The sequence below is a fragment of the Pituophis catenifer genome, unplaced genomic scaffold (assembly GCF_029215685.1).
Source record: "Pituophis catenifer annectens isolate HBS135680 unplaced genomic scaffold, rPitCat1.0.hap2 SCAF_3, whole genome shotgun sequence".
Taxonomy (NCBI): Eukaryota; Metazoa; Chordata; class Lepidosauria; order Squamata; family Colubridae; genus Pituophis; species Pituophis catenifer.
Window position 1 is genome coordinate 156,145,743 of NW_027256883.1, and position 22,465 is coordinate 156,168,207.

The window sequence follows — 22,465 nt, forward strand, 5'->3', positions numbered from 1 at the left end:
AAGACATGGAGAACAGCTTCATATATTTCACTACAATGCTTCATCCTTTGGGGCTATCAAGTCTCTTGCAAGCATGGCAACTGGATTTGCAACTAATGTGAAATAAGTTGCATGGTGCCAAATTGATTGATTGATTGATTGATTGATTGATTGAGTGAGTGAGTGAGTGATTGTGTGCCATCAGATCTTAGTAACCACACAAATAAATGTTCTCCACAACAATCTGTCCCTAACTTGGTCCTTCAGTGATAATAGAATAGAATAGAATAGAATAGAATAGAATAGAATAGAATAGAATAGAATAGAATAGAATAGAATAGAATAGAATAGAATAGAATAGAATAGAATAGAACAGAACAGAACAGAACAGAATTCTTTATTGGCCAAGTGTGATTGGACACACAAGGAATTTGTCGGTGCATATGCTCTCAGTGTACATAAAAGAAAAGATACATTCGTCAAGAATCATAAGTTAAAACACTTAATGAGAGTCATAGGGTACAAATAAGCAATCAAATCATATTAGGAAACAATCAATATAAATCGTAAGGATACAAGCAACAAGGTTGCAGTCATACAGTCCTATAACTGAGCCCATCCACCTTCCTATTAGTTGTCCTCTTCTCTTTCCTTTCATCTTTCCTACTATTGGAGCTTTTTCTAAACGAATGTGTGTGAAAAACTCTTCCAATGAATAAAATTAATGATATTATTTCAGTTATAAATGGGCAATAAATCAGCATTTTAAAAACTAAATTTTGATCTATACAACTTAGGAATTTTCAAAATTTTCAAGGCCACAACTGCCTGCTGTGGGCTTTGGCAGACAAAATAAAGAACAAAACTTAAGCTGAGCTTTGATGACACTGCCATTTGGCCTGTGTAATCTTGATAAATTTTTCTGATCCCTCCCAAGTTGCTTGCCCAACCCACTGCAGTAATGCGTTTCTTGCTGTAGTTTTGAAATACAAGGGATTGAATGCACACATGGCAGGTGACAGGAGTCAGCTGCCCTTTAGTTTCATATGGTTTGAAATCTAGTTGCTAGTAAAATACAGGTTTCTCTCTTCTACAGATTTTCTGCCTTTCACATTTTGAATAACATTTTTGTTGTTGTTGGTGGTGGAACTAATTGGTGAAAATTTTGCTGTAATTAAGTTGTTAATTTTTACAGTGAAACAAGATTTCTTTTCCTGAAATAGGTCAACATAGTGCATTTTCATTATTCTTTGTTGCAGACTAAATAAATTGAGCAAACCTATACAAATACATCTTTTCCTTCTCTTCTATGAGCTGTTGATTGTGTTGGCCTGCAAAATGCCCTAAGTTGTGTGAATGTTTAGGAACATATAATTTTCTTAGATGTTGGCAAATGACATCTTTATTCGATGGTTATGTTATGCTATGCTATACTATGCTATGCTATGCTATGCTATGCTATGCTATGCTATGCTATGCTATGCTATGCTATGCTATGCTATGCTATGCTATGTTCCCCAAAAGAACATAATGTAACATACCCTCTATAATAGGACTATCAAACTCCCGTCCTGTGGCACACATCACACACTGGCCACGCCCACACCCGGTTTAGTGAAGGGGGAAAAAGTCCCCATACGTCACGTGATGCTGCCGTGACAACATGAGTTTGACATCCCTACCCTATAAGATCGATGTGCATGTTTATCAGTGATGATGACAAATGGTAGGTGGCAAGCAGACTGCAGAAGACCATTTGTTACCAGAAATTCTGATGGATCATTAAATTTATAAAAAGAAATTACTCCATTTATGTTTCCTATATTGTCAAGTTTCATTTGCTAGATGTAAAACAAGATATAAATCTCTTTACTGTGATTTTGTTGTTGTCAGGGTCTTATTTTCAGGGAAACATGGTAGTTGTGTTTGTAGGGAAAAGCTGGAGGAATCCTATTTTCCTAGCAGATAACATCAACATGGCAATTTTATTGAAGATTGTTACCTATAATAATGGCTATTAGAAAGGTTTTCATTCTTTCTTGAATTATCTGCTATGTAATTGTTCTTCATATAATTTTAAGGGTGCAGATAGTGTTTGTTTCAGTAATTTTAATTACTGTAATTAATTCAGTAATTTTAGTAATCTGGACCTCAAACAAGATTGAAGAGATTTGCAACCATTGACTAGGAGACTTGAGAGTTCGCCCTTAGTTTGAAGCTATGTTTATACTTTAATTGAGCCACTTTCTAGATGTAGCTCAGGTTTCTTTTGTTTGTTCTGGTTTAAGAAATATAAGTAATTATTTAGCTTTTGATAGCTGTGTCTTCTAAACCTACTCTGATTTTGCAAGTTAGGTAACCACAGTAAAGAAGTAAAACACAGGCAAAGGAGGCAGGTCTTTTGCACCCTCAACAGTGATATAGCAAAGATTCAGTTCTATAAATTTTTGATTAGGTTACATCTAATAAAATTATTTATTCTGTACAGCTAGTAAATATGTGGGTTTAGGTTCAAAATGTTCAGTGCCATTTTTTTCAAGGAATAAAGGCTCATCATTTTCTGTTTGTCTTACTACCTGCTTATCTAATCATGGACTCATTTCCTATTCTTCTCTGTTATTCTTTCAAATGGTAAAGGGTGGGGTTAACCCTAAGAATAGGAAAGTTCAGCTGCACCAAATGTGGTTATAAGATTTGTGGTTGAGGTCAACTATCTTAGGTTATTTGGAATGCTAATAATTCCTAATAATCTAAGCGGAGAAGAATACACTGTTTCTTCAAGGTCTGTCCCATTTAAACACCTCTTCTGAGCAATGGACAAGAAGGGAATGTGCTCTTCAGAATTGGCTTTCTATCAAATTTGCTTTTTACCTCATGCTTTATGCTGTTGCAAAAAGATAATAATATAGAATATGCACAGCTAAGACAGCCAAATACTCCTTAACGCCCACATAAGAGAAAGATAAAACATCAGTGAACAGAACTCCTGTTACAACTTGGTTTCCAAATATAGTCATTTAGCTTCATATTAATTAACTAGCCTTAAATAACTTCATACTGAAATAGCTTTTGTTTCTCCTTAGAGATGAGACTTGCCCAGTCTGGGGCCTCTCAGAGATGTCAGTCAGTTAGGGAATGCACTTAGACTTTTTGTATGACAGTCTTAACTGTCCAGACTTTGTGCCGATCCAGAATTCCTTCTGCCTTGTCTAGCTGAGAAAAATTGGCAAACTAAATCATATATACAGAAAGAGTCTACTCTCAAAACAGAGACTTGGATGAAAAACGGGGTTGATTCTTCAGAAGACTGGTAATAAGACATGGTATATGGTATTGTGAAGAGATGTTTCCAAAATGTTACAAAAAGAATCAAAGCATTTTTGGGAGGTAGGAAAGAGGGCAAAAGGGAGAGTTATGTTATCCTATGTTGTCTGAGGACCACACAGGCACTTCATGAAAATCCACAATATTTTTCAGCCCCATCACCCTGAGCAATTGTAGCAACTTCAGAATAGTTTTGCTTTTTATTACAAAGAATGAATGATCTATCATTTCCTGACAGACTGTTTTTAATAAGAATGAAATTCTTGTTGCCAAATTAAAAAAAAAATCCCTCTCACATCTTTAATTCATTAGATTGGAGATGGAATAATCATTCCAAGCACATGCTTCAAAGGTTATTAGATTTTTCAAGGCATTCACCCCTCTGCAGTTGTCTGAAACAGTAAATCTAAGCACTAGTTTTTCCTCAGTGGAGACTATCTTTCAAATATATGGTATTTTCATAATCTAGCTAAGCGGGGGAGGGGATCACTCAGCAAAAAATGTTGTTGCAGTAAGAATGACCTATTGTCTACTGAAAGGTGTGGGGTCTTTTTCATCTATCTCAAAAATAATAATGTTAGTGACCCCATATGATAGTTTTAGATATCACCAGAAGTTTGAAAAGCTTGCGAACTGCGCTAAGAAAAAATTAGGTGTTTTCTTGGGTAAAATTTAAAACCAATCTACTTTCCATTGGAAATGCCAAGTAGTCAATGTCCTAACCGTAACTACATAAGTTTCAGATGAATTTGCAAATGAGAAAACTCTAAGCCTTTTGCTCTATTTTGTTTCTTAATTTATCTTTTTACTCTGAATTTTCTCCCAAATGCATTCTTCAACTCTTTCCTGTGTCCCTCTTATAGTTTAACATACAGTTTATTTGGTGAGGGGAAGGGAATATTATTCAAATAAACACTGCCAGGATACAGCAACTGCTATTAAAGATTGTTAAAGACTTTATTTGTGGAATTAAAAAATTGACACAACCATGATTGCAAATGAAGTGCCAATGAAGATTATTTCATGCCAACAGAAGGCAGAATCTAGCAGAGCTTCATTGGTCTCAAAAACAACTAAGCAACATCTGATTAGAACATAGATGGACTTGATTTGAACCACTACAAAACCAGATCTGTAGATAAGATCAGGAAGGCAGACAAAGCTGCTGGAAGAAGCAGCACAAAAACTACCCACTGTTGCCAGAAAACTGCCTCAGTCAGCAGGAGTTGAGTTCAACTAAAGGATGATTTTTTTTTCCATTACCACAGTAGAACGTATTGTTTATTTCTATCTTAAACATAAAAAATGTCATTTCTTATATTACCCCTTTTATGGGACAACTATGAGGAACAAGGTAATTATGTGTGGTCATTTTTTTTTCTTCAAAAGGTTAATGAAACTCTTTATTTTGAGGTGTCCTTGATGTGCTCTTTGAGCTTGCTTGTTTTCTTGCAGACATTTCATTACCCTACTAGGTAACATCATCATTAGCACTGATGATGTTACCTAATTAGGGTAATGAAACATCTTCAAGAAAACAAGCAAGCTCAAAGAGTACCAAGGACCCCTCATTTCAACCCTGAGCTACAAATATTCTCCTTTATTGGTACTCTTTATTTTATTTGACTCTGCACCACTTTTTAATCAAAATGGAATGCATATCTGAAATAGTAGTTACTTTTTCCAATTCACATGAATAGAATTAAATGAATAATATTTTCTTCATGTGTTCTTTTGTAGCACAACCACCATGCCTTCCAATATCAGGATGACGGATGGACTCATCTCTGTCAATCCATCTATTTGGTTCTCAAACCAGGTGGATCAACAGCCTCACCCAGACCTTGCATTCCACCATCATCTCAAAAGTTGTGCCCTTGAAAGCACCATAGCATCACTTTTCATTGTCTCTGTCTTCACAGCAATGGCTTCTGTTCTTTTGGATCTACTGAATCCTTCCTGACAAAAGAAGGTCTTTGAAGTGCAATATCCAAAAAGGGAAAGCAGATAACATTCACCTGATGATATATCTTCTCAATTCCTTGCTTTACCTGGGCCTTTCAAGCAAAGAAGTGCTAGCACTACTAACTGGTATAAGACTTTCTTGCCCAGATGGTTTTTTAAAAAACACTAAAGCTTTATTTTGTATATTAACTTAACATCTTCTTTTTGTAGAAGGATCTTTATTTCCCATACTGCTATGGGGTCTGTAAAATATATGTGTTTTATATATACATATAAATATATATATAACTATAAAAAGAACAAGATAAAATAATGTATTTATTGAACTGGCATTTTGGTCCTTGCAAAATATTAACTCCATCATTCAACCAATAAAACAGCATAATGCTGTGGATATTCCAACTTGGAGGTTTTAGGGTCATGGTTTTATGGATTGTTTAAATTGCCTATTATTGTCTATTACCAGTTGTAGTTTGAAGCCAAGGGACTTTCATACTCTACTATTTTCTGAGTCAGTAGAAAGAAGCTAAATTATTTTCACATGCTTCTGAATGAGACAGAATAATTTAACTAATTGCCTTAAGATAAGTATGGACAATAATTACTAATAGACATGTTTCTTTTATTCTACAGGTATATTTTATGTTATCTTCAAATGTAAAAGATGTTTCATCTAAGACTAAATAATATGGCATAGAAATAATTATTTGAAAATTGACATTCCCCCCCCCATGTTTTCCTTTTCCAGAGATTTTAAATCTTTCCTATGCAGCCAGCACAGCTAGAAATACGTTTTTCTTTAAAATTAAAATGGAAACTGTGATTACTCAAAGAAGCAGATAAAGAATAAGACTAGTGCTAATTTGTTCTGCCTTTCCTCTATCTCCTTTTGCATATTCCAGTTCAATTAGTTGTTGCTGCTGTTTTTCAGTACTCCTTACTATATTTTCCTTTGACATTCAAATTTACAAATTATTGTTTACTCTTATTCTCTGCTTAAACATGTGAACTACCTACCATATTTCTCGGAGTATAAGACGCACCTTAGTTTTTGGGGAGGAAAATAAGAAAAAGCTTATTGGCAGGTGGATCGGCCTCCCGGAATACCCCCAATCAGCTGTTCCCAGAGGTGAATTTTAGCAATAGGTTCGTTGGTTGTGAGCTCTGTGCCTTGCTTTTTTTCCTGCCTCTGAAAGCCTCCAAAACAGAGCTTCAGAAAAAAAGCCTCTGAAGCTCTGTTTGGGGGCTTCGCTTCTGATGGTTTTTTCAGCCTCTGAAACCTCCGTTTGAGAAGCTGGGCAGGGCTACATTCGGAGTATAAGACGCACCCAGATTTTCACCCTCTTTTTTGGGGGGGAAGGTGCATCTTATATTCCAAAAAATACGGTCATTAAGGCTTGAAGGATTAGAGTGCAATTCAATTTATTTAGTAATTCTGCCCTATAACTATCATCATTTTATTAATTTACTTCTTTTAAAGTAGCCTGATCATTTCATTATCACCCCCTTTTGATCCTGCTGTGTTAGAGGTATTGGATTACAAAAATTCCTGACCAAAATTTCCACAGATCCCTAAATTGAAGAAAACTTGTTTATATGGATGTTACATTTCCTTAGCAGACCTTGTGAACAGCTTGGTTCCCAATACAGCAAACATTTCATTCATTAGCCGTTGCAAGAATGATCAACGAAGTCATAATACATAGTTCGAAAGGACAAATCAGGCAAATCATATGCCAATCAGCATAGAATTTAAGCAGTTTATTGATAATGTATGGAAAAAATAAATAGTGATTCATATATTATTCAATATTTATTTATTTGTAAAATTGCAGATTTAGAATATTCTGATAGGCTGGGGTGGGGGAGATAGTAAGTCATTAAGGTCACAAGTGAAGGCAATGTCAGCATTCCAGAAAACCCCAACTCCAAGTAAAAACGCGGAAGCAAGTATTTTCCAAAGTTCTCTTTACTAGAATAGATAAACTGGCACATCTGGGAAAACCTGAATCTGAAAGGTCCAGGTTTTCCCTCAGTAAATCAAAACCCCCAAAACCATCCCCACACTCCTCAGTCAATCACATGCTCCAATCAACGTCCGTCCCATCTCGACTCAGCACTCCGACCAGTCCTTCTCCAGATACCGGATCGCCCTGACCTTGACCGACAGGAAGAATGCTATTATGTCTACCAACAACCCCTCTACTAAATCCCCCCTCCTACTTTCCCACACATGAGAAGGTGGCAACATGGAAGCTTCCAGCCTAATATGGCTTCCAAAGCTGACAGGCATCACATAACCAGATTTGAAGTTTTAACTATTTTACAGTAGTTGTTAAGCAAACAAAGCAGTCATTAAGCGAAACCATTTTCCCCGATTACCTTTTTTTTTTTTTTTTGCTAGAAACAAGTAAGCACTGGAAACTGGCAAAAAAAGTCACAAACAGTGGGATGCTAGAAACGACCATAATGATAAACCAGTTGCCAAAGTGTCAAAAATGCGATCGCATGAACAGAGAGGTATGCACAGCCATTGTAGCCCCAAACTTTGGAGTACTTATGATTTACTCCAAAGATCATAAGTTCCTCTGGGGAGGTCCATCCTAATTTCAAACATTTATTAGGTAGTAGTGGTCATAAGTCAAGGACTGCTCCTCTGAAAAGCACTCCTTAATAAAATATGTGTCCACAATAAAACTGGGATGTTTATATTCTGAAAATATAGGGAGAACGGTTTCAGGAAAAGCAAGAAAACCTGATTCTTCTGAATGCATAAAAATATTATTCTTTCTCAAGTGTGTTAAAATAAGTTAAACCATTTCTGTTTCACACGACTTCGTATCTTTTCAGAAAAGTCAAAAACATGTTCCATTCATTTTTTAAAAAATGCGACATTCAGCCTGTTCTAAAATGTGCGAGCTGATGGTTGTTGATGTTGTTTTCTCCAGGACAAATCATAATATTAAAGAGAGACTAATATTTACTCTTGTGAAAATTTCAGACATAATTGACACAGAATTCAGCATTCTGTGTTTTACCTTATAAAAGATCTGGGATCATTTGTCGACAAAGAACCATCTTCCCAACATTCTTGAGGTATAATGGTCCACATATTGAAAACATACTTTTGAAAATTTTATTCCGGCGTTTATTTTTTCACATGCTTATAAACACAAAGTCTCTCTCTCACACACTCACACACACACATATTCACACAAATTCTACATCTGAACTAAAAAGTAAGCTAACTAATTTAGTGGGACTTACTCCTAGGAGTCTGTGTTTTCGAAGTTGGAAGATGATACAAATGACAAAGGAATTTAATGAAGAACTTCAGTCAAGTACAACCAATGAATGAATGGAATCAAGCTTGGGTTTTCTTTATTTGTTTGTTTTTAACAGAATCTTGGGATCCATCAAGTATAAAATTGTCTAGGAAAATTAAATGACACCAATTTAATTAATTTAAAACATCAGTGGGGGGGGAGAGTTGGCCTTTCCAAAATGTGGGTGAGATTAGGATAAACAAATATTTTGACCTCAATTGAACCAAAACTCAATTAGATTTAAGCCATTTTTCATTTTTCTTTCTTTCTCTCTCTCTCTCCCTCCCTCCCGGTGTGAATTTCAGTGTGGGTTGCACAAGCTGTAGAATAAATTGATCTGTTCCTTGAATGTTGCTGATAATTATTTTTAATGGCTACGTGTGGTATTGCTTGTTTTGAGATGCTGTTGATTTTAAATTCAAACCTAAGGCACATGGGCTAAAGTTTCATAAACAGCCTTCATGTGACAGTCTCTTATAGTTAAATGAAAATAATGATTTACCTGGATGTTTTTTCTTCCGTTTTATATTTTATATTTTAAAATACCAAAGTAAAACAAACATATACATATTTAAATTATTTCTAATGCCTTTTGTTAAGTGCCCTTCTGCAAAACTATTTTAGAAATTATGTGATTTTGAATAAGACAAACCCAAGTGCATTATAAATATTATTTGCACAAGTGTCTAAATTTTATCCTTAATTTTTTTTCAACTCTTCAGATAGCAGATTTTGACTCATTATTATTTCCTTTTGTATAATCAATGTGATTGTTTTCACTGTTGTAAGTTCTGCTGATCACCGGCTGCCAGCAGTTTGGCAGATCGAATCTCACCAGGTTCAAGGTTGACTCAGCCTTCCATCCTTCCGAGGTTGGTAAAATGAGGACCCAGATTGTTGGGGGCAATATGCTGACTCTGTAAACTGCTTAGAGAGGGCTGTAAAGCACTATGAAGCGGTATATAAGTCTACATGCTATTGCTAATGCTATATTAAGCTCTGCTGTGGCCCCAGTGTTTTATTACCCCATCAAAATCCAACACTGTATCTTTTTTTTTTAAAAAAAGCAGCTCTCAGCTCTTACACCTATAAATGACAACAACAATATTGGGGTGGTTTTCTTTCTCATTTTCTCACCAGATTTTGTAATTGTTATGAGATTAATGATAAAAAAGATGCTCTCTAACATTATTTTGTCAAAATATTTTTGTAATATATGAATAAAAATTGCTATGATTTCACAGCATAGTAAAGGTGACGATCATATTGCTGTTTCTTCTTTCTCCTTTTTAAGAAGCATGTATTTTATTTAAAAAACTTGCCTTAACACCAGGAACTACTGGATTATCATTTAGAATACATTATTAAAAATTATACAATGCAAATGATTTATAATTCAGCTTCAAAATGGCTATGCAATGTTATATTTACATGATCATTATGCCCCCAGGCTCAAACTGGACTTCAGATTGGTTACTGAACTTAAGTGGTAACAGAAGAGAGCCAGTGATGGCTAACTGGCTAACCTTTTCTGGACTGAGTGCCCAAAGCGCGGGCGTGTGCATGCAAATGTGCACGTGTGCCTGAACCCCCAAAATGCAATGCACACATGCCCCGTGCATGCCCCCACTCCCGCACATGTGCCACGCCCCCACAGATGCACATGCCCCTGTGCATGCACATGCCCCATGCATGTGCCATGCCCCCATGTGCCACACCCCTCCGCATGTGCCTTGCCCCCGCGCATGCGTGGCAGAGACCCAAAGACCAGCTGGCCAGTGGGAGGCGAGGGCGCATGCGCAGCAGAGCTGAACTGGGGCAACGCATGCCATAGGTTCGCCATTACGGAATTAGGCAATCCATAAACAGAAGATTGTGACGTCATGTGTTATTTACTTTTTAGGAAGTTAAATAAAGCAAGTAAAGCACCAGGATCAGTCCCAGCAGCCAACAACTGGCCATCAGCATTCTAGACAAATCATGCAATTGGTAGCCTGACATTCTTTTTCCCCTTCTTGAAATTTGGTGTCATAGGTAACCATCTAGTTTGCCTGTGAATAAGCTAATCCTGACAACCAATTCTAGTCAAATTTATGCAAACATTGTTAATTCATGTAGCACCCAATTCTCTACTAATCCAATGCCAGCTTTCCTACATGGAGTGCAATGATTGGAACAAAAGATTCTTCCTATAATTGGTTATACATCCCATATAGGCATCCCATATAATTGCAGGAATGGAAATTCCATTTTGGGTGCAGCAAATTTCCATATCCCTGTTAAACTCTACATTTTTTGAATAATCCAAAAAATATCTGAAAAAGAAAGTCTTGAGTTAATTAAGCCTTGAATTAACTCTTGGATTTTTTCTTCTTCTAGTTCTTATTCAATTTTATGAATGAAAATTTGTTAGATAAATTATAACAATTCTAACAAATTCTTCCCTTTCAGAGAAGAATTATGTATAAAATATGTATAAATTCTAATGGATAGATTATGGCGTTCTTGGATTAATTATAATGTAGCCAAAGAATGTGAATATATGAGGATTTATTTTAAAAAAAATTATTTATTAAAATACACAATCATAAACCAAAGCAATACAAAAGGTTGAGCAAAGCATATAAAATACAAAAATTCAATTAAATCTATTTATATGCAAAACTAAGCATATTTAGAATATGGTCAGTTTGAGTAAATTTCTCTTTGCAAAATTTGGACACCATTCTAGAAACCTCCTAATGTTGGTCATTTAGAAAGTAATGTTTTTTGTCGTGATATTGGTCTGGTAACTTATGATAAGAGGGGAAGTTAACTCTACCCTCCAAGTTTGACAAATAGGGCACTTCAAAAGTACAGTATATATACCAGTGGTGGGTTTCAAATTTTTTTATCGGTTCTGTGGGCGTGGCTTGGTGGACATGGCATAGCTTGGTGGGCATGGCTTGGTGGGTGTGGCATGGCTTTGTGGGCATGGCAGGGAAAGGATACTGTAAAATCTCCATTTCTACCTCACTCCAGGGGAAGGTTACTGCAAAATCCCCATTTCCTCCTGATCAGATGGGACTTGGGAGGCAGAAAATAGATGGGGGCGGGGCCAGTCAGAATTTTTACTACCGGTTCTCCGAACTACTCAAAATTCTAGAGAACCACTACCGGTTCTCTAGAACTGGTCAGAACCTGCTGAAACCCACCTCTGATACATACTACTTGGATTGCCAAGTCCCAACTTGGAAATCTGAACAGACACATAAAAGTTCTGGGTGTTGAATGCTATTCAGTTCTCCTAGTAACCATTGTTGGGAGTGCATCCAAGCATGACAGTGTGAAATTCCTCCTATTGCACAAGATAGATGATAAAAATATTGAGGGACGGTAAAGTGACTGACAGATCATTATTGTGGATATATAAAATATTAATTTTGTCTCTTTTCATACCGAGATCATGGATTCTGTGTTTCAGCTCTGAACAGGCCTATAATAGATACAAGGTGAGAGCTCGGTGCATCATTTGTTTCTTCTAAAGCTTTTGATGTCTATTTGGGCCAAAGATTCACCCCACAAAAATTTGTTTAAGTCAATGCTTCAGCCAACAAAACTATAAGCAATCCTAGCCAGAGACTTATGCAATCATCATGCCAGTAGCCTGCAATTTCTATAGCTTCCCATGGTTTTGTTCCTACAGGACAATATCATGCTTATCTAGCCCATTGTTCTTTTTTCACTATTAATGTTACTAATGTAGTAAGGGAAAGTCCTGCCTCTGAGAAATCAATTGAAAATTTATGTATCCCCTGAGAAATGCTGAGAAGACATCCACCCAATTCAGCTGCCAAAACGCTTGATGGAGAACTTTGAAAGACTGTTGGTTTGAAATTTAATGCGTTGACAGATTTTATCAAAGAGTTGCCTTTTAGCAACTCTTTGTGAGGATTGTATTCCATCCAGTTCCTGAGTTAACACTTCAATAATTCATTTCACAAGCTATTCAAGCAACATCGACAAAAGCACAGCAAAATGCAATTGAATTGTCATCTTGCCCAAAAGAAGAAAAGGGTGGAAAATGAGAAATTATTTTTAAAAAGAGTACATTTATTTTTGAATTAATTAATCATTTCTGAGACCTGGAGGACGCCGTCCCAAAAGTTTCCATAGGAGAGTTTCCTTGTTCATAAAATGGCTGCTACTGTTGAATGATCAGCCACAGGGCACCCATTTGTCAGAAAAGAAATTGCTGAGGATGTTCCCTGCCACTTCCTTTAGCAACTCTTTCCACTTCAGCTGGTGGGCACATTTCCAAACAAAGCACCCAATATTTTTACTTACTGGGAATGCCACGTGGGGCATGAAAGCATTCTTTTAAAAGTAATGGTGAAGCTGACATTTTATTTGAAAAGAAAAAGTCTAGATTTGTTTTTAATTAAAGTATCAATAACAAAATCAGGTAGGATAAAGAGATTCACAGACATCAAAAGAATTTCCTTACACTAGTGTCCACGTAGCATCAAGTTATCAACTATTACTTTGAGGAAACAGAAGGTCATCCAAACTTTGAAAGTCCTATGCAGCTTCATAATTTAAGGATTTAGCTTGACTGAACCTAGCCAGATACTAAGACTGGCAAGAGATACCTTCCTAAGGATATCAACACATAAGAGGTCCACTTGTTGGACATATTGGAGAAGATCTATTCTCTTATGATGCTCCCAAGTGATGGACTGGTTCAAGAAATGCATATATCCCCAGTCCTTCCATCTTCAGAAAGAAGCTCAAAATCCATATCCAGGCTTTTTTATTTATATTATTAAACTTTTTACTTTTTACAGTTTTGTAAACTTTAAGCATTCTGTAAGTATAAAGGGGAAGAAAATAAAAGAATAATAAATAATACATAGTCAGCTAGGTTTATGAGAGAGAAAGGACAGGTATATCGTGAATGCATATCTGTTATTTTGATTACTTAAAAATCTTTTAAGTATGTGAAGTAAAGACTCCATACTATTTTGAATGTATTTCAAATGACACTAATATTCCATTTTAATAAAGCATTAGACCCACCAATCCATAACTGAGACAGAAAACTTTCCTCAAAAGTGATTAGGTATCCTCAATTACCATGAAACAAACAATGTCATAAAAGAGGACAGACTACCAGTATACTGTTACCTCAAGCATGAGAACACTTTTTTAGGCCTCTGTGTTAAAGAACTAAATTTTTATAGTGGCTCTGAATCCTGCTGATTGTATTTTTTTTAAATAATTAATATGGTAAACAGATTCATTCACATCCAAACACTGTGATCATATATCCATAAAATTAAAATAAAACAAGTTAACACTCTTATGGTGTGAGAGAATATTTTTTTTATCCATTAATTTGAGTTTTTATTCCTTAAACTATGTGTTTTTGATATTCAACAAAAATGTTTCTCTAAAGGCGTCATGTGCACTTTTGTGAAAATAATATGAGGCATTAAACTCAGCAGACAGTTAAGAAAGCTGACAATTATGTTTGTTGTAGTCAGCTAAAGCAGAAATTCCTCTTTTTTTAATATCATTGGGGCAGTCTCACAAAAAATGGGACAAAGATTTTCTAACATTTTAGATTTAGGGTAGGATGTAGGGTTGTTTTAAGCAATCCGTAAATTAGATTTTTTCCTCCTTATACATAGCACAATCTGATTCAGATTTAATGTATAAATTAATATAAAGTTATTGTTCCTCAAAGGCAGGTTAATAGCTGGAAAACAGTACAGCTTGGTGTTGTAAATAGCATTATAAATAAAACAAATAGTTTTGTAAAACATCTAAAATTCACATCTACAGCTTTCTAAAATTAACAGGGGAAGCATTATATCTTAATAAAAGTTTATGAACTTTAAACATTTTTCTACTAGCTGGGATCTGTGCATGAAACAACAACAAAGATTTTAAAAAATGCATTTCATCATTTTAGTTCAAGTAGTTCTGCTGAACATGATGGGTATAATGGAAAATACACTTTCATTCATATATTCTATTCTTGGAATATATTGTAAGTTTATCAGTTTATTCTCTTAGGTCCTGCTCAACACATAAGAGATATGTATAATATTAGAAATCAGGCAGAGAGAAAAAAATGCCATAAACATAAAGTTTGTTTTCGTATGTGACTCTACTAGAGGTGAAATGCTCCTAGTTCGGACCGGATTGCCTGATCCAGTAGCGATGGCGGTGGGTGGTTTGGAGAACCAGTAGCAAAAATCCCTGTGCGCCCCCCCCCCATGCCCAGCTGAGCTGCGCGATCATCAGAGGCTGTTTTTTTTTTTACTTTTAAAAGCATTTTTTTCTACAACCTTTTCGGTCAAAAAAATGCTTTTAAAAGTAAAAAAAAAAAAGCCTCTGATGATTGCGCGGCTCAGCTGGGATCGTCAGAGGCTTTTAAAAGCATTTTTTCTACAACCTCTTGGGCCAAAGAGGTTGTAGAAAAAAAATGCTTTTAAAAGCCTCTGACGATCCCAACTGAGTTGCCTGATCATCAGAGGCTTTTAAAAGCATTTTTTTCTGCAACCTCTTAAGGTTGTAGAAAAAATGCTTTTAAAAGTAAAAAAAACAAAAGTTGGCCACGCCCACCCAGTCACATTATCCCCCCACCAAGCCACACCCACAGAACCGGTAGTAACAAATTTCAGATTTCACCCTTGGACTCGTCAAATCATGGGAACATGATATGGCTATTTTGTCATTTCCAGCGACAATAGTTTGCAATACTATTGTTCGAGTTGTTCCTCAAACTTTTAAAAATAATTTATCCTGGAATTCTGATTGCTTGGGTATTCTGTGCAAAGATGAAATCATTACTCAATTTGTTTATGGGAAGCAGAATCTGGAAATTAGTACCATTTGCAACAGATATCTGAAGGATGGCAACAGACTAAAAAGGAAGACCAAAGGAGCTAAATTTTGACTGAATAATGCAGAGGGCTCTGGAGTGCCAAAACCACAAGGAAGTAGTGATAATTTCAAAATTAATTCCAATGTGATGTGTTTTCAAGAAAACAACGCACACATTCCAGCAGCATCCTTGTCTCCTTAGGAAAAGGCAGAAATGCCATAATTTCAAAATTAATTCCAATGTGATGTAAGTGTTTTCAAGAAAACAATGCACACATTCCAGCAGCATCCTTGTCTCCTTAGGAAAAGGCAGAAATGCCATAATGAAACACAGCAGAGAAAATGCAGATTTCACTGGCAACATTTCACTAACTCGGTGGAGTGAAACAATGTACTTCGGTTTCACTAATGGGATTTCTGAATGGCATAGTATGACATTTTAAACAATTGGCTCTCAGAGATGCAGCAAAATATTTTTGAGTTAGTAGACTTCCCTTGTAGTCACACAGCATATCTCGTAAAGTAATTAGATTGGGGGGGGGGGACCTCTGAAGAGGTTTCATCAATAAGATGAAAAGTGAGGTGCTTCACATATTTTGATCATGAAGTACCAGTATTATGAAAAGAAATATAATTAGAATCTTTAACTAGGTGCTGAAAAGAATATGGTGAAGATAAATCCAATAAAAAAAAATTATTTTATTGTTACACAATGAAATCCAAAGCCACTGATTGTATATATTCAGTCTCTTTTAAAATCACATTATTTTTGTAGTCTGTGCTTACCGATTGTCGCAGTTAGTGTTGACAGTGTAAAAAAATAACTTTGCGACAAATCCTCCCATTAATGACCATCAAAGTGTCTCACACTTGATTACCATTCATGTGCTTCACAACTGGCTTGAGACAAGGAAAATTAACAGAGAAGGCAGAAGTTAAATCGTAAATCAGGGTCATGTGGTGTTCCATTTAGTGACCCCAGTGCTTTGTTTAGCAGCCGAGGGGAAATGAGATCATAAACCTGTCTTGGTCACATGATTGTCCCCTTAACGATTGCTATGCTTAGTGACTGAGTTGTCAGTTATAATTGGATACATTGAGCTATGACTATCTGTATTAAAATGTGCTAGTGATTGAAAGAAATAATACATTTATTTATTTATTTATTTATTTATTTATTTATTTATTTATTTATTTATTTATTTATTTATTTATTTATTTATAATGTACTGTTCTTTTAAGTCAGGGGTGTATAAAACTCACGGCCCACAGGCTGGATGCGTCAGTGCTGGCCACGCCCATCCCCAGTTTAGCAAAGGGGGAAAAAGTTGCAATATGTCACATGACGACAATGTGTCGTCGCGAGTTTGACACCCCTGTTTTAAGCCACCCAGAAAAAAAACCCAATATGTATTTATTTCTGTTTTTATAAATATTCTCTTTTCCTGATGGCACCCATATTGGCATATATTACAGTCAAAATCAAGAATAGTTGAATTTTTTTAAAAAAATAGAACAAACAATGATAAATTATACTATAATCACATCAAATTCAACCTCAAAATCAAATATCTCTCAAGAAATAGTTTAAAATATTAGAGAAACAAAAACGTTAGTTTATTTTATTAATATTTTAACATGTATCTGTTGTGTCAAGAAAGTATTTTCTTCAGTACTCTCTTCTTTATTTCAATTATCTGTGAGTCTCTTAATGTACTATTTATCCTGCCTTTCCTTATAGCCTCCTGCTAAATTGGGTTGGCTCTTCTCACTCATATCTTAATTATCTTTGACTGGATTATTGCAACATAGTCTACTGGGCTTCTGATTCTGAAGACCATCCAGAACAGAACAGAATTGAGCCAGAATTCAGCAGTGTGGGGAATAGAGCTTTTACTAGAGAATTTCTTACTACATGGCAAAGGATGGGCTTATCTGAAGACTTTTTTCTCCCAAAGATATTGCCTGTCTCATTCATCCCAATAAGAAGGGTACATTCTGAATCGTTTGTGTTATCTTGTAAAGTTCCAATCACGGGAACAGAGAAGTAAAAGTAGGAAAAGAAAATAGTTTGGAGGAGCATTGGCTAACTTTATACTTCATCCTGTCTTCTTCCCCTTTAAAATAATAGTTTATCAAACAAGTTCAATCCATATCAAAAATTTCTGGCTTGAGCGTGTCTCCTGATGAATCCCTTGACACCTTCTTGGTGTCTTGAAAAAAATACAAAAATGGATTGCCACTTTCTTCTTCTAAGAAGTTTCTACTTCCATTTTAGCTCATCACTAAGTAGTAACTATTTCTGATACTGCTTAGTTTTTGGAGATCACCCAAAATAAGTTCTGATTGCCCGCTAAGTGGGAATTTCATCATACAGGCATAATTTCCTTCTAGACCTCAGTTTAAGTAATCAAATATCTAAACAGGGGTGTCAAACCTGCAGCCTGCAGGCAGGATGCATCGCATGCTGGTCACGCCTACCCCATTTTAGCAAAGGGGGAAAAGTCATGATTCGTCATGTGACGATGTGATGCCCCGAGTTTGACACCGCTGAATTCTAACATATTCTGGGAGTGTCTTTTGAAATGGAGACTAGTAAAAGGTGTTATTGTGATCAAAGGATCAATTGCCAATAGCTTACTCTTAACCTATGCAAATGTCAGTTTTAATCTGTTCACCTTAATCCCTTTACTGCTGCTGCTATAGTTGCTGTTGCTACTGCTACTATTACCACACCGGCTGCCATTTGAAATGTATGCATGACTGGAAAGGTGGTAGTAGTTCCGTCGATAAGCATGACAGTCCACAGAGCAAGGACAACAATCTAATTACATAACTGTCTTTTAGGGAGCAAGAGGTCCAAGAAAAAGGAATTGCTTGAATTGTGTACTGTGTATTGTGTATGATCTGAAGCTACTATACACATCCATAATTATTTGGATAAATCTGCTAAATAGATAATTTCCCAGCAATATATATCTGTCTCTTCCTGTGTGCATCATTAATCAGAGGCCATGTATAAGAACAATATGAAAAAAAAAGACAAGAAAGGAAATAGCTAATGTAGTCTTGATTTGAATTGGCATAGGATTAAGTGGGCTTTGTTGCTATTATTATTCATAATTCTAAAAGCCAGTTCTGTGCTGTGGAAAAGCTGTTATACAAGTCTTTGTGTTATTGTTGAAAAGAAGTTGAGGATTCAGAGCAAAAGCTCCTCATTTTGCATAAAACGCTGAAGAGTATTGCAGAGAAGCCATTAAAGTGCTAAAACTGACAGAAGCAGTCAACAATCTCGGAATTGCTAAAAGCTGCTGACACTAAAGGACACATATGGTGAATCTGGAAATCCACTTGATTCTATCTCAAAGATCAGCCTATGAAGATAAACAGTAACATCTTAAAGTACGGGTCACTTGCTACTGATTTCATGGTTATGTTGATGCAAGTTTCTTCTTCTTTTAAGTTTTTTTTTACTTTGCAATCTATGTTATACCTGTGTTGTTTCCAGATGTCAGAACTTAAATTTCCAGATGATGCGTGTTCTATTTAAGTGTCAATAACTCTGCTTAGCTTTTCAAAAACAAAATCAGTTTTCTAGATGAAATATTTATTTGACAGACAAGTAATTAATTATATCCATTTGTCTATGGAGATTCTCAGTCATCCAGGTCATGGTTGTCCCAAAGGTGCTTTTTCAAGAAAAAAGTGGACTATCTCCAGTCTACAACACAGTCTTTTCAACAGTTCCAAAAGGCTCCACAACCATTTGTACCACTCAGGTGACCCTGATGACACAGATAAACTTCCAGGTGGCCTTAATCATTTGCTAAAAGAATGCAAATGACCAGCTGTCTCCAAGGAGTATAAATCCTTCCATTCCGCACCATCCAGTCAGAGTTGAAGAAGCTTCTTGGATAAGAAGTGAAACGTCTTCAAAGAAAAGCCAGAAAGTCCAGTTGCCTCTTGAAAACGCACCGTTGGGATTCTATCCATTTCATTTTTTCTCCCTAATCATTTGTTTTTATCCTGGCTCTGCCTCTTTTTTTAGAGTTAAGCTTCCAGCAGATGAAAAATAGGGAATACCTACATATACACAGTATACATATACAGACCGGTATATGCATATGTATACAGATATAGATGATAGAGACAGTAAATCGATGAGAGAAAGATGACAGATAGATTATAGGCAATCAAATTTGTCACCTCCATACTTTCTTCCAAGCTGTTTTTATGACCTTGGGAGCCCCAATAATCACTACTACTGAAAGCCTAATTATGAAGAAAACATCTACACTCACATATCCCAAAAATGTAGAGGGAGGAGACCAGTGGTGGGATTCAGCCACTTCGGGAGAACCAGTTGTTAACTTTCTGAGCAATTTGGCAAACTGGTTGTTGGAAGAAATCATTAGGGCAGAGAACTGATTGTTAAATTACTTGAATCCCTCCACAGGAGACCCAAAACTCCACATTGCTTTGCACATTTCACATTCCTGTCCAACTTGCTATGAACCTCTTCTCAAAATTATATACAACTGCTGTTAAATTGCTTACCTATCATAAAAGTTAAGGCTGATGTTCAGCCATTCGAGTGAGATGCAGAGTGATCTTCAAAACTGTGTAAATGAGTCTTGGACCTACATCCAAATATTTAAATGCCAGCGTTTAAAATCATCATCATCATCATCTTGATCCATGTGTATATAAGAACAATGTCTTCAAAGCTTTATGACAACCTATTGGTCATATTTCATGTCAGTGGCATTTTCATTAGCTTGATAAGTTTTGTAGGTTTCAGCTATTTAATCAATATAGGTTGGGAACTACAGAAAAAAGTGTGCATTTTCCAGAACATTTCAATTAGCTCCCTCTTTACAGTTTTTAGTGAGAGTCTTTCTCTTGAGCTTCCCCATCTCTTAGGTTCTCTCTGTATAGCTCCCCAATCCTGCAGATAATGACTAAATGGAATTTTAGCACAAAGTGTAATTTTCTAAGTTCTTTTCAATCATCATCTTAATTTCTTGATTTCCATTAAACCTTCTTTGCACCATTTCAGAATGGTGGTGAAGAGCAAATTTTCTGATAGAGCTAGAGTTATCCAATAATAATATAAAAGGTATTTCTTCCCTAGCTTGATACTTAGAGTCATTCAATTCTCACAGCATGTTATTAACTTCAAAAGGACCTATTCATATTGTATACCCAACATTTGGATGAAAAGATACTGCTTTGTTTTTTCCACTCCATCTCTGCCCAGATATTAGAACTTATATTGCCATTTTTCATTGTGGCATTTTTTTTTAAATTGCCACAATGGATGAATTGAAAAACCTTTTATAAAAGCAATGAGAGCTTTCACTCAAACCGTAACATTAAATTGATGCCTTAGAATACAAACATAAGAGTAAATAATAAATGTCTATTGAAAACAATTCCAAGTATGTTTTTATGTGGTTAAGGTACTAATACACAAGCAGGTTTATGTTAATTTCAAATTTCATCCTCATTCAATTTTTGGCTAGCAAAAGCTAATGTGTTGGACCTATTCTAGAATTGGACAGGAAAACTGGATTTAATTTCAATAAACTCTTTCAATCTAACTCTGTCTACGGTTCAAAAACATAATTGGGATTAAGTCCTTGGCAATTCAGTGAGACTAATAATCTGTTTCTCTCGTTTTTAGTAGCTATGCATACGACTTGAATATACTGTAGTGGCATTACCTGACCTATTTTTTATTCATTGTTTTACACCTCAAAATAATAACATTCAAAATTGCAATATATAAAATTATACTTCTAGTATAAGTGGCTTTTATTTAGTATAGTAACCTATTTTTTACATAAAATGTATAGTAACTATAATTTTCAGATAATATTAGAGGACCCAAATAGCCCAATTTAAGATTTTCTAAGCCTAAGGCATCACAACCAACAAAACAAAAGTACCTAACATTGTATAATATTCTGCTGAGTTGAAGGTGGATCATTTCAAAATTGGTATGATCATATTTGGTGCCATATAGGGCATGGTTTGTTTCAGTAATACCAACTATTAGAATGATTATGAGTATTATATTAATTTATGAGAACTCTCAATTATTTATCAATTATTTACAAAGCTAGTATCATTTTTAGAGGACTACTATGTAATTGCTATACAGGAAGGGAAGACAGTGCATTTATTAGACATGAGAAGTTAACTATTTTTCCATTGTTTCTATAGCTATAAAATCTATAGAATATATAGTTAAACTGCTCTGTTTAAAACTGAAAATGTCGAAGGCAGGACAAAAGCTAACACAATGATGCTTACATCCAACGATGCACAAATTAATTAAATACACTTTCTACTAAGTAAAATTTTAACAGTTACACTCACATCGAGATTAAATCCAGATTTTATTTAAAGAAAAACAAAACCTTTCCTGTTAAACTTAAAACCATACCTAACTAAGCACCTGATTTTATTTTCAAGCAGACAAAGCAAAACTGCCCTGAGGCTTTAAAAACATGTGGCAGGATATAAATTTGGGGGGGGGGAATACCATGTTACCTATTTATGGGATACAAACAGCTTTTACATAGTGCTGCAACGCAACATAGAACACATTTTTTTTCTTTTGATCAGTTATGATAACATAATGTTAATCAAATCAATGTGTGAATCAAATGGTATCAATAAAGATTAATTCCTTTGCTATAGATTTAGCATGAATTTGTATATAAGGACCACAGGTTGAGTTCCTAGGTAATGCTAAACTAGGAATTGGCAGCTACTTGTATTTGAACATGAAAATATGCTTTAGATCCAGCATGGACACCCTCTCTAGCCTATCAGCAGCACTTTAAAGACGCTGCATCTTTCTCTAGGCTCACATGATTGCTGTACTATCTCAGGAAATTATGTCTTTGAGTTAAGGAGGCATTTTGATGGCTAGAAGCAAGAAAGAGGTGGAGGTTGGAGGTGAAAGAGAGTGCAAAAATTGGTCCATT

At 35.5% G+C, this 22,465-nt stretch overlaps 1 protein-coding gene across 1 annotated transcript in view; it reads left to right on the plus strand.

The window, feature by feature from the left end:
- The window catches only part of TRABD2B (TraB domain containing 2B), a 227,164-nt gene extending 221,898 nt beyond the window's left edge, over positions 1-5,266 (plus strand). Inside the window, exon 7 of the mRNA XM_070939564.1 lies at positions 5,044-5,266. Within this exon, the coding sequence (XP_070795665.1) occupies positions 5,044-5,266 (223 nt within the window). The remainder of the gene's footprint in view (positions 1-5,043) is intronic.
- The last annotated feature ends 17,199 nt before the right edge of the window (positions 5,267-22,465 follow it).